This window comes from Rattus rattus, chromosome 9 (assembly GCF_011064425.1).
Source record: "Rattus rattus isolate New Zealand chromosome 9, Rrattus_CSIRO_v1, whole genome shotgun sequence".
In the NCBI taxonomy this organism is placed as follows: Eukaryota; Metazoa; Chordata; class Mammalia; order Rodentia; family Muridae; genus Rattus; species Rattus rattus.
The window spans coordinates 66257373-66270450 of NC_046162.1; the positions used below are offsets into that span (position 1 = coordinate 66257373).

Sequence of the window (13078 nt, forward strand, 5' to 3'; positions counted from 1 at the left end):
CCTCCCTCCCTCCCTTTCTCCTACACAGAGAAACCCTGACTCAAAAAGCCAAAAGCAATCCCATTTACATGTAATTGGTTTGTGCCTGGGGTGGGTGGAGAGCATGAAATGACACGTGTCATAAAAAGGACACCTTGTACACAGTGCTCACCTTCACAGTGAGGGTCCCCGGGATTGAACTCAGGCTTCCAGACTTGGCAGCAAACACCTTAACCCATCTCGCAGGCCCCTTTTCAGATTTTTGAGACAGAGTCTTCGCTATGCAGCCTGACTGTCCAGGAACTCGCTACCGTAGACCAGGCTGGGCTCTAGCTTGCAGAGATCCTCCCGCTTCTGCCTACCACATAGTGGAACCAGAGGCGTGTGCCAGCATACCTAGCCAGCACCTAAATTTTCATTTATCTTTTTGTTTGTCTGGTTCTTTGGAACTGGACTCATCCAGCTCCTCCTCCCTCCCCTCGGCAAGTTCTGGGATTACAGGTATGAGGCACCACACAGAGAAACCTTTTACTGTTGCCAAACTGTCAATGAACACCAGCTTGAGTGGTTACGCAACCCCAGGTGGGGTCGTGACCAGAAATTTAAGAAGCTGGGCTTCCGTGCATCAGAGAGTAGGAGCAGGCGCACCCACTCAGTCAGGCACTCCTGTGCTTTCTTGGAGCAATCACTGCTCACCAACGGCCACTCACTCACTCACTCACTCACTCCCTCACTCGGCAGGGATCCCACACAGTACGATTTTATTCCCTCGGGCCTCCTTCACACGAATGCTCTAGATCTCTGGGCCTCTTTTGGGGTACACTACGTTTGGTTCCTTGATCTGCACCCCGTCTATTTTTTATCAAGGTTTATTTTTTTAAAGAATTACTTATTTTATTTATATAAATACACTGTAGCTGTCTTCAGAAGAGGGCATCAGGTTCCGTTACACGTGGTTGTGAGCCACCATGAGGTTGCTGGGATTTGAACTCAGGACCTCTGGAAGAGCAGTCAGTGCTCTTAACCACTGAGCCATCTCTTCAGCCCTGCACCCCCTTTTCTATCCCCTACTCCCCAGGCTCTTTTTTGCTCCATTGGTGGGTTCTTGTTTAGGGCAGGGAGGCAAGCCCAAGGCTCTGTCTTCTGGTCACAACCTGATGACAAGGGAGTTAGTCCAGGTCAGACAGACTCACCAGATCCTGTGGTGCCGGGAGCACCGGTGAGCTCACTCACCCCACTAAGTGCACTGAATCACCAAGAGGCCACTCGTTGGTCCCTGGTCACATGTTAGTGGGAGCTAGGCTTTCGCACCCATTTTATAGAGGAAAACAATGAGTCTCAGAGAGGTAACACGCTCTCCTATGAGTCTGGCCCCTGGAGAAGATGGTCTCGGGAGGATGAACCATAAAGTCCAGCAGGTGCCAAGTTGAGATGTTCAAGAAAACAGAAATGATCATAACCCAAAGGCCAGTACTGGGTCTGCACAGAGATCGCTGGTGCTTGGAACCAGAGCACACAAATGCCCTGGCCACTGTCCATGTCAGAGATGTGAAGGCTTGAGAAGGGAACCTGGGAAGCTTTCCCTCTGCAGAAAGGCTGACCAGTGAGACTGTGTGGTGGGCAGAGCTCCTGACCCACCCTGGTCCCTAGAGGCCCTATGAGGCCCATTGGGAAATCCCTCACCAGATGTCGGCTGGGAGCCATGGTTAGGGTGGAGTGTGTAAGGATCTTTCCTTTGGCTTTAATAAGCAGCTTCAGGTCAAGCCTTGTTTTACAAACCCAGTCTCACAAGACGAACCTGCTGTTCCCACTCAGGACACTGGATTGTCACTGAGGTGGTCAGCCGCCCTGCCACACCAAGCTCCCACAGCTTACCTGGTCGAGTTCAGCATCCCGGAGGTAATAACTACAATGGAGATGAGGCTGCCAGCCAGAATGCAGGTGGGTGCCAGGGGTAGCTCCCCTGTGAGGGTGGTTACGAGCTCGGATCGGGCCTCTGCTATAAAAGGGGCAAGAGAGTCATGCAGCAACCCTTGGGCCTGCCCTGCCCTGCCCTGCACAGTGGCCAGGTTCAGCCGTTCCCCAGCCCAACCACCTTCCTGAACATGGGTGTAGCTCCCTGCTCCAGGCCCAGAAGGACCTGCTCACCTGGGGGCAGCGGGATGAGGGCACTATTGTCCACGCTGATACTGTTTTCAGCTACGCATTGGAACCCACCGGAGGTCTCGGACAGTGGGAGGGAGAAGTTGGCAGGCTTTCCGTGGAGTGGCCTTTGCTGTGCCAGTACACGCCCATCATTCCCCACCAGGCGGTAGGTGATGGGTGGGCTGCCTGAGGATGCCAGGCAGGACAGCTCCGCAGTGGGACCTGAATCCCCATCCCGTAGGACGAAGTCAGCCTGCAGCTGAGACACTGGCTCTGACGGGGTGGAAGAGGGTAGCATAGGTGTGGTGGAGAAGCTTTTCACATAAATTCTCCTCCTGATGTGTCAAGTGAACCCAGAGACTTAATGTGACTGCTACCTTCCCCAGCCAGCGTGCCCTCTGCACCGAATGTCCAGGCTTCTGGACAGTTTGTAGTATATATGATACAATTTCATCTTTAACATGTACTTTAAAGAAATTCTTTTTTTTTTTTTTTGTCCTTGTTGTTTTTGAAGCAGGGTCTCTCTACAGATAGCTCTGGCTATCGGAACTCCCTCTGTACACCAGGCTGAACTTGAACACAGGGATCTTCCTGCTTTTACAGTACTGGGATTAAAGGCGCATACCACCACACCGCCTGGCGTTGTTACGGAATTTTTAAAATTGTTTTGGACTAGGCTTTTGAGGGAATCATGCTGGAGAAAAAAAAGTGGAGGCCCAAGAGCTAAGTCCCACCTTACCAAGCTAACACCAAGCAGTTTATCTAAGAAGGTAGAGAGAACAGTCAGGTTTCCCAGGCAGCCAGCAGGGTGCTGGAGAGATGGCTCAGAGGTTAAGAGCACCACATTGCTCTTCTAGAGGTCCTGAGTTCAAATCCCAGCAACCACATGGTGGCTCACAGCCATCTGTAATGAGATCAGGTGCCGTCTTCTGGTGTGTCTGAAGACAGCTACAGTGTATGTGTGTGTATATATATATACATATGTAAATATGCATGTATATATATGTGTGTATATATATATATATAGTAAATCTTTTTTTTTTTTTTTTTTTTTTTTTTTAAAGATTTATTTATTTATTATATATAAGTACACTGTAGCTGTCTTCAGATACACCAGAAGAGGGCATCAGATCTCTTTACAGATGGTTGTGAGCCACCATGTGGTTGCTGGGAACTGAACTCATGACCTCTGGAAGAGCAGTCGGGTGCTCTCAACCGCTGAGCCATCTCTCCAGCCCGTAAATCTTTTTAAAAAAGAATCTGGGGCAGAAAATAACAAACAGGGGGTTGGAGATTTAGCTCAGTGGTAGAGTGCTTGCCTAGCAAGTGCAAGGCCCTGGGTTCGGTCCCCAGCTCCAAAAAAAAAAAAAAAAAAAGGAAAAGAAAAAAAGAAAAAAGAAAAAGGAAAATAACAAACAAGGAAAACAGAGGGCTGGAGAGGCTCAGCCATTGAGTGTTACTGATTTGCAGAGGACCTAACTTAGACTCCCAATACCCATGTCGAGTGGCTCCCAACAACTTGTAACTCTAACTCCAGGAAATGTAAGACTTGGCCTCCAAAGACACCTTTTCATACCACGCATAATTCTAAATAAATAAGCAGACTGGGCAGTGGCATCACATGCCTTTAGTTGGGAGGCAGAGGCAGGTGGATTTCTGGGTTCAAAGCCAGCCTGGTCTATATAGTGAATTCCAGGACAGCCAGAGCTACACAGAGAAACTCTGTCTTGAAAGACAAAACAAGTGCCCGCCTCGGCACCTACACTAAAATTGGAACAATACAGAGAAGATTATCATGGCCCCTGCGCAAGGGTGACACACAAATTCGTGAAGCGTTCCATAAAAACAAAACAAAACAAAACAAAGCTACTTTTCTTTTCCAAGGATCCCAGTTTGTTTCTCAGAACCCACACAGCAGCTCACAGTGATCAGCAGCTCCAGTTCCGGGATTGTTATCTGGCCTCTATGATGCCGCACACATGTGGTGCACAGGCAAAACACTCATGCACATAAAAGGAAAATAAATCTTTAAGCTGGGCTAAGGATGTAACTCAGGGATAGGATGCTCTCCTGGACTGACAGCCTCTGGCTCAGGGATGAGAGGTGAGAGCTGTGGAACAGGATGGCAGGGTTATCTCTCTGTCCAAGACAAGCTCCTTCAGGACAAGAAGAATCAGGTGCTGGAGTACTCAGTCGGACGCTCTGAGCACCCAGACTGACCAGCGAGAAGTTCTGAGCACCCAGACTGACCAGCGAGAAGTTCTGAGTGTCCGGACTGACCAGCGAGAAGTTCTGAGCACCCAGAATGACCAGCGAGAAGTTCTGAGTGTCCGGACTGACCAGCGAGAAGTTCTGAGCACCCAGACTGACCAGCGAGAAGTTCTGAGCACCCAGACTGACCAGCGAGAAGTTTTGAGCATCCGGACTAAACAGTAGCTACCTGTTCCTGATGGTCTCAGACCCATCAGGTCAGAACACAACCTCTCTTAAACCCTTATGCCCCCTGGGGTGGCTGTGTTATCATTTTGTCCCACAGAGAAAGCAGCTGAGGTCCAGATATTGAGAGACTTGTCCACAACCCCACAGCCAGCTCGAAAGAGACTCCAGCCTTCCTCCTACTGGGCTTCGGGACCTACACAACCTTTTGGGGTGGGGGGGGTTGGTTTTTGTTTGTTTTTCGGAGATATGGTTTCCCTGTGTCGCCCTGTCTGTCCTGGAACTCACTCTGTAGACCAGGCTGGAATTCAGAGATCCACCTGCCTCTGCTTCCAAAGCAGAGGGATTAAAGATGTCTCCACCACTGCCTGACCCGACCCTGTGCACTGTGGTGTTGATGCTGGGCTCACGGACGTTAGTGATACTTCCTTGTTCCTAATAACGAAGAGGAAGTGACCTCTGTGCTGGAAAGGGAAGAAAGAAAGGTCTAGAGTGGGTAGTGTTGGGAATGAAACCAGATGTGGCCACTTGTAGGTTGTCTAAGCAAGCCTCTCGAAGTCAGAGAACTTCAGTTTGCACAGTGACCGTGGAGAAGCTGACCATCCCCAGTGGGGGTGGGTGACGTAACCAACAGAACTAACAGCAATCCCCTGATCACCAGCCCCATGCCAGGCCCCACGGTGCCTTCTGGCTCCTGTAGGTTGATGTGGTTATGCAGGTGAAGGCAGGTACAGGATAGAAAGAGGCCTGTTGGGGCTGGAGAGATGGCTCAGCGGTTAAGAGCACCCAACTGCTCTTCCAGAGGTCCTGAGTTCAATTCCCAGCAACCACATGGTGGCTCACAACCATCTGTAAAGATCCGATGCCCTCTTCTGGTGTGTCTGAAGACAGCGACAGTGTACTTATATATAATAAATAAATAAATCTTTAAAAAAAAAAAAAGAGTAGAAAAAAAAAAGAAAGAAAGAAAGAGGCCTGTCATTGGACGAGAAGGACGGATGGGCGGGAGAAAAGTTTTAGAGAGGCAGAGCGAGGAGGAGGCAGCCGAGAGAACATGGTGGTGGATGTTAAGGTTTCTCTCTGCACATTTACAGGTTGTTATGACTATTCTTTTTTTTTTTCTAAAGATTTATTTCTTTATTATATACACAGTATTCTGCATATATAGCTGCATGTCAGAAGAGGGCACCAGAGCTCATTACAGATGGTTGTGAGCCACCATGTGGTTGCTGGGAATTGAACTCAGGACCTTTGGAAGAGCAGTCAGTGCTCTTAACCACTGAGCCATCTCTCCAGCCCTGTTATGACTATTCTTAAGGGGTGGATATGTACAGGGTTTTGTGTTGTCTAGATGTGAAATTATATCTTCTCTAGTGGGCAGTTTATATCCTTATCAACTGGCTGTGAGTTTATCGTGTGGATGTACTGTGGACTGAGGATTTAACATGTAAATCCGATTGTTGGGTTGCAGTTTGTTGAATCTTGATTTTACAAGGTGGCTGGAACCAGAGAATTCGTGGCTAGCAGAGAGCCGCCGGGAGAGACACTAATCTGAGATGAATTAGCCATAGTTCCAATGGCCCGCTGGAGCCAGAGCTAGTGACCGCCAGGGTGCATGCAGGAACCAGTTCCGCCCACTTTTTTATTTTTACTGCAACAGGCTGCTGCCTGGAGACTGTGTCCTCTGTCATCATGGATGAGTACAGCCTCAGACGCAAGCAGTCTGTCCCTCCCTCTGCTGGCCTCTTCCTAGGTCTCCTCTAATCTCCCCCTTCCCTCAGGCCCTCCACTGATCTGCATCCCACCGGCCTCAGCAGCCCAGTACTCACTAGTCCACAGTTCCGAGTACATCTGCAGCCTGCTGCTGGGCCCATAGGTGCCCAGGTTCGAGGCCGCCTGGCAGGAGTAGGTGAGCAGGTCCGGGCTGGACTTGAGCGTGATATTGATGTTGAAGGAGGCCGGCGTGTAGTCACGCACAATCTTTTTTGCCACCAGGACACCTCGGCTAGCTATGAGAGAGTATGTGATGGGCCGGGGTGCCTCACGGATGTCACAGGTTATAAGCACTCGCCGACTTCGGGGATAAACTTCCAGTACTTTGTAGGCAATGGTGATGCCTGGGTAGGGAACCAGCCAGAGAAAGAAAGAAACCAAGATGATCAGACGCCTAAGGGAAACTCAGGGTTGACAATTCTTCAAAGAGTTAAATAATCGGAACCGGAGAGGAGGCTCAGTGGCCCAGAGCACTTCCAACTCTTGGGTCAGCTCACAACCAACTGTCACTCTGGGTCTCAGGGATGGGCACACTCTCCTGGCCCTCTGAGGACAGCTGTAGGGTGGTTCACATAAACTCATGCAGATACATATACACATGAGCAAGTCGGTTTTTGAAAGAAGTGTAAACCTTAGTGTTGAGGGTGTATCTCAGTGATAGAATATAAGGCCATTGGGCTGGAGAGATGGCTCAGTGGTTAGGAGCCCTGACTGCTCTTCCAGAGGTCCTGAGTTCAAATCCCAGCAACCACATGGTGGCTCACAACCATCTATAATGAGATCTGATTCCCTCTTCTGGTGTACCTGAAGACTGTAACAGTGTACTTATAAATAATAAATAAGTAAATAAAAATTAAAAAAAGAAAAAGAAAAAGAAAAGGCTATCAATCTCTGGGTTCTGCCCCCCAGCACCATGAAAGGGGGGAGGGGTGGAGATAAAAGAATTAGCGGCCACTCCTGGCCTAAAAGGTTAACGATTGTAGTCCTAGACATCCCAACAGAATCGACGACAGCCTTAGACAGATCCTTACATGCCTGCCAGGGTGACTCTGGTCATGGCTACCTCTTGAGGTGGAAACAGCTTCAGAACTTAACACTGGAACAAGACCTGGGCAAGGACCACGATTAGGTCTCAGGGACGAATGAGGGTTGGGAGGTGTGCCGCAACAGCAGAACCTGTGTTTGCATTGTGCAAGGTCGCAGATTGATTCCAGCGAGGTCAAAAGAAAGAAATGAGCCCAGCAGATGAGCCCTTTGAGACCTGACTCCACCTCCGAGAAGCCGGACATAAGGGAAACTGCTACATAAGTATACTTTCCCTTTTGTTGTCTGAAGGAGCTGGAGAGATGGCTCAGTGGCTAAGACCGCTTGCCACTCCTGCAGAAGGCCCTACACCAGGCAGCTCATAACTGCCTCTATGTCCCATCCCAGGGGATCTGGTTCCTCTTTTGATCCTCTCAGGCATGCCTATGCAAGTGGCACTCACTCATATGGACGCAGAACACACATTCGTATAAATAAAAATAGCAAAAATAAATCTTAAGAAAGAAACACAAGCAGCTGGGGCTGCGGAGAGGGCTCTGCAGTAAAGAGAGTGTCACACAGTGGCTCTCAGTAGCCTGGTCACACAGTGGCTCTCAGATGCCTGTACCAACCCCACTATCAGCGGGAATCCAAGTCCTCTCCCGGCTTCTGTGGGTACCACCTGAATGTGGTTCACAGACAGACAGACAGACAGACAGATACACACACACACACACACACACACAGAGAGAGAGAGAGCATGTGACATACACCTTTAATAATCTCAGCCTTTGGGAGACAGAGGCAGGCAGATCTCTGTGAGTTTAAGGCTAACCTGATCTATATATTCCAGGACAGTCAAGACTACACAATGAAACCCTGTCTCAAAGAAGATGGAGGAGGGGGGGAGGGGGGATGGGAAGTAGGGAGAGGGGGAGAGGGGAGGAAGATGAGGATGAAGAGTAGTTAACCTCCCAGACTGTATACATTGCCCTTGCTCTACTGAGCCCTCGCCAGAGGACACCCATGGAGGAGGCATCCCAGGCTCCAGCAGACATTGGGAAGCCCCAGGCATCTGACCACTTTCTCTCAGATCCTAATTCCCATGACTGTTTCAGGGGAACTTTGCGTCTGCTGGCATTACAGCTGCTGAGTATCGAGGTCAGGGACCCACTCCCCACCCCACAGCAGCGGATGACCCAATTTTGTCTAGTTGCTCCCCAACACCAACAGAGCCCACTTCTGTAGCTTTGTGAAAACTTTGTAAACTACCCCTCTTTGAGAGTTTTTTGTTTGTTTGTTTGTTTGTTTGTTTTGTTTTTTAGATCAAAATAGATTTCCAACCTGGACCTAATGCTAAAGCTGGATCCTCTCTGAGCACTGTCTGGCAGACTTCTGACAAGACTTTCGCCACCTTAATCTTTAGGGACAACAGGTCTCTTTCGGATCCAAATGACGTGGTTGGGGCTGGACTCTGCCTCACTGAAGAAATGAGCTCAAGGCCAGGCTGTGATTCTATGTCTGTCTATTTTTCTACCCCCTTCACGAGAAACAATGAGCTTGACTTGTAAAATCGAGAAGAAAACCAGTCCCTCTCATTTCCATTTCGGTGGCCGGGAATAGAAGCTTGGTTTGCATATGTACCAACTGTAAGCATTGAGAAAATACAGTTTGCTCCCAGAGGAGAAAACAGGGATGCTCTCTTTCCACATGAAGCCGGTGTGAGGCCGACTGCTGGGGTGTTGCTGTTGCTGTTTGTTTGTTTGTTCATTTTATAGAATTAAAAAAAATATTGTTGTTTTTATTTATTTTGTTTTTTTTAAAGTTCTTGTCTTTTTAAATCTTTTTTTTTTCTTTTTTCTTTTTTTTTCTTTTTTTTTTTTTTCCGGTGCTGGGGACCGAACCCAGGGCCTTGCGCTTTCTAGGCAAGCGCTCTACCACTGAGCTAAATCCCCAACCCCCTGTTCTTGTCTTTTTAAAAAAGATTTATTTATTTTATGTATGTGAGTACACCGTCGCTGACTTCAGACATACCAGAAGAGGGCATCAGATCCCATTACAGATGGTTGTGAGCCACCATGTGGGTGCTGGGAATGGAACTCAGGACCTCTGGGAGAGCAGTCAGTGCTCTTAACCACTGAGCCATCTCTCCGGCCCTTGTTTCTTGAGACAGGGTTTGTCTCTGTAGCCCTGGATGTCCTGGAACTCATTATGTGGACCAGGTTGACCTCAAACTCACAGAGATCCTCCTGCCTCTGCCTCCCCAGTGCAGGGACTGTAGGTGTGAACCACTACACCCATGCATGTTCTTATTCCTAAGAATAAGCCTGGGGTGCTCTCTCCATACTCTGTCCCTGCAGGAAACTTGGGTTCTCCTTCTATATTTGGTTTTATCCTGAGGAGTCCTGAAACATTGCTAACAGCCAAACATCAGCCTCCAGGGGTTGTGAGGGAACAAGGGATCAGCCAGCTTTTCAGAGACCCGTAGCAGAGCTGCGGCCATGGGCTGAGAGGACAAGAAGACAGGACCGCCTCTGCCTGGGTACTTTCCTGAGACCCAGCCACCAGCTCTTTTTTTAGCCGAGACATTAATAAACTCTTTCTTTTTTTGCAGAAAATGAGGAAATGGTAGTATGGTCTGTGCCTCATCTGAGTGAGATCTGCGTCAACACCGCCCTTAAGCAGAACAGAAGGGGATGCCCAGGGATGCAAGGTGGACAGGGAGACAGGGAGGAGACTGCCTGCCTCCACCTTGAGGGGTACAGAAGCTGCAGACATGGTGATGGAGAGCCAAGGGAGGGGTCCATCTAGGGGAAGGAGGTGAGAGGCAGAGGAAGATGGATCGAGCCTGGATGGAGTAGGCCCTTTACCAGGACTACTGGGGAGGAAAAGAAGGGGGGGTAGGAAAGGAGAAAGGAGGGAGACAAAAAGAGGAGGAAAGCAGGGATTTATCTATCTATGCGTGTGTGTGTGTGTGTGTGTGTGTGTGTGTGTGTGTGTGTGTGTGTGTGTGTGTGTGTGTGTGTGTGTGTGTGTGTGTGTGTGTGTGTGTGTGTGTGTGTGTGTGTGTGTGTGTGTGTGTGTGTGTGTGTGTGTGTGTGTGTGTGTGTGTGTGTGTGTGTGTGTGTGTGTGTGTGTGTGTGTGTGTGTGTGTGTGTGTGTGTGTGTGTGTGTGTGTGTGTGTGTGTGTGTGTGTGTGTGTGTGTGTGTGTGTGTGTGTGTGTGTGTGTGTGTGTGTGTGTGTGTGTGTGTGTGTGTGTGTGTGTGTGTGTGTGTGTGTGTGTGTGTGTGTGTGTGTGTGTGTGTGTGTGTGTGTGTGTGTGTGTGTGTGTGTGTGTGTGTGTGTGTGTGTGTGTGTGTGTGTGTGTGTGTGTGTGTGTGTGTGTGTGTGTGTGTGTGTGTGTGTGTGTGTGTGTGTGTGTGTGTGTGTGTGTGTGTGTGTGTGTGTGTGTGTGTGTGTGTGTGTGTGTGTGTGTGTGTGTGTGTGTGTGTGTGTGTGTGTGTGTGTGTGTGTGTGTGTGTGTGTGTGTGTGTGTGTGTGTGTGTGTGTGTGTGTGTGTGTGTGTGTGTGTGTGTGTGTGTGTGTGTGTGTGTGTGTGTGTGTGTGTGTGTGTGTGTGTGTGTGTGTGTGTGTGTGTGTGTGTGTGTGTGTGTGTGTGTGTGTGTGTGTGTGTGTGTGTGTGTGTGTGTGTGTGTGTGTGTGTGTGTGTGTGTGTGTGTGTGTGTGTGTGTGTGTGTGTGTGTGTGTGTGTGTGTGTGTGTGTGTGTGTGTGTGTGTGTGTGTGTGTGTGTGTGTGTGTGTGTGTGTGTGTGTGTGTGTGTGTGTGTGTGTGTGTGTGTGTGTGTGTGTGTGTGTGTGTGTGTGTGTGTGTGTGTGTGTGTGTGTGTGTGTGTGTGTGTGTGTGTGTGTGTGTGTGTGTGATATCTTTATCCCCTCCTTTCCGATAAGCACACGCTAGAGTTCCCCAGACTTCTCTGGATTCCACTCATTAGGAAGAGCTGTGGGACTTGCTTAGAGCAGGTGAATTTTGTTTCCTATGAAGACCTGGGCCCTGTGACCGCAGCTGCTGAGGATCCCTCCTCCTCCCACACTCCAAACTTCTCCTCTCTCATGTACCCTAGAGGCCTCATAACGGCCCACCCTGCGCTGTAGGGGTAGAGGCCAGAATTATCCATCTGGGTGCTCTCAAACTGTGTCCTCACCGTCAATAACGTCTCTCCAGCCACACCTGCCACAGAATGCAGCTGTGACCCAGATGTCCCCAGTTAGATCCTTCTCCCTGCCGCGTGGGGGCTACTCACCTTCTGTCTGCTCCTCTGAGAAGACACAGGCAGCTATAAAAGAGGAGAGGGGTAAGGGAAGCCGGGTAGAGGAGGGAAACTGTCCAGACAGCTTCCTGCCCGGGCTGATTTCTGACAGTGAGGCCCCAGGGACCAGTTAGCATCTCTGAGTGTTTATCTTATCTTACTTTACCCAGGGTCTCTCTGTGTACTCCAGGCTGGCTTTGAACTCAGTATGTCCCTGAGGGTGGCCTTGGACTCCTAATCTTTCTGTCTCTAGTTCCTGAGTGCTGGACACACACACACACACACACACACACACACACACACACACACACACACACACACACACACACACACATCACACACATCACCCACACACCACACACACACACACACACACACACACACACACAGACACACACACACCACATCAACACCATACCACACACACACCATACCACATACATCACACACACAAGTCTTACACACACACACACACACATACACAAACCACATCTGCTGTCACATACACACACACATCACCCACACACCACACACACACACACAGACACACACCATACCACACACACATACACACCATCCCACACACACACACACACACACACACACACACACACACACCATACCACACTCCCTCACACCACACACAAATACACACTCCTTTGGAATCCAAATGGCTGCTCCTTATGCCTTTGGGTCTCTTCTCTCTCTCTCTCTCTCCTCTCTCTCTCTCTCTCTCCTCTCTCTCTCTCTCTCTCTCTCTCTCTCTCGCCCTTCCCATGATGTCTGCAGGAGACTCACCCAGCATGGCGAAGAAGAACAGCTGAAGGCACCTCATGCTTCTGTGGGACTGGAGCTGAGTGGAGCTATAGCCGTCAGAAGCTTCCTGGTGTGGCCTCTCCACCCTGAGGCCCCTGGATGCTCCTTGAGTGGATGCCTGCCTGCAGCTAGGAGATAACTTGAAGGCTATGGCTCTCCAGGGGGCCGATACCTTACTGGGCTGACTCCAGGGGCATCTGTGTCCTCCCCTCGTTACCTGCAGGGGGTGGAGGGGGCAAGCATGTGCCTACACTGGGTTTCGGATTTGTAATTATCCTGGGGCACCTGCATGGGCCTAATGTTAACACTGGGAATCAGTGGGGTCCTGCTAAGGGGCAGGGAAGAAGGTGCTTTAGTCTGTGTCGATTGAGCACCGTATTGAGCACCGTAGACCATAGCTGGTGCATTCTGTCTCCAAGTTAGACCTCAGGCCGGATGAGACTCCCTGTCATCTCTTAGAGTGTGGAGTCCTGTGCTTTAGTCTTGTCCTTAAAGGAGTCCAGAGAAAGGCAAGGTCATCCCTTAAGGACCTAGATCCAGCCTAACCTGGACAAAGCGGGCCATGCTACTGACATTGGTGTGGCCTGGGCAGTGCCGT

At 49.7% G+C, this 13078-nt stretch overlaps 1 protein-coding gene and 1 non-coding gene across 2 annotated transcripts; one reads left to right on the top strand and one right to left on the bottom strand.

Annotated features, from left to right (window-relative positions):
• Positions 1-258: 258 nt before the first annotated feature.
• On the bottom strand, positions 259-12499 carry C9H17orf99 (chromosome 9 C17orf99 homolog). Its single transcript, XM_032914196.1, has 6 exons — positions 12463-12499; positions 11659-11691; positions 6390-6677; positions 2128-2397; positions 1855-1978; positions 259-337 (listed from the first exon to the last, which is right to left on the bottom strand). Exons 1-6 carry the CDS (start codon positions 12497-12499, stop codon positions 259-261), a joined length of 831 nt encoding a protein of 276 aa, XP_032770087.1.
• Positions 3868-3971, top strand: LOC116910772. Its single transcript, XR_004389280.1, has one exon. It is a non-coding gene; the product is annotated as a U6 spliceosomal RNA (small nuclear RNA).
• Positions 12500-13078: the final 579 nt, after the last annotated feature.

What these genes read in the sequence shown, in the direction of transcription:
- C9H17orf99 (XM_032914196.1), bottom strand. Translation starts at nt 12,499, where the DNA reads ATGAGGTGCCTTCAGCTGTTCTTCTTCGCCATGCTGG. An exon ending in GTACTCGGAACTGTGGACTA is followed by an intron (nt 2,398 to 6,389) that starts GTGAGTACTGGG and finishes CCACCCCGTCAG; the next exon opens with AGCCAGTGTCTCAGCTGCAG. An exon ending in CCTCATCCCGCTGCCCCCAG is followed by an intron (nt 1,979 to 2,127) that starts GTGAGCAGGTCC and finishes CCCCTTTTATAG; the next exon opens with CAGAGGCCCGATCCGAGCTC.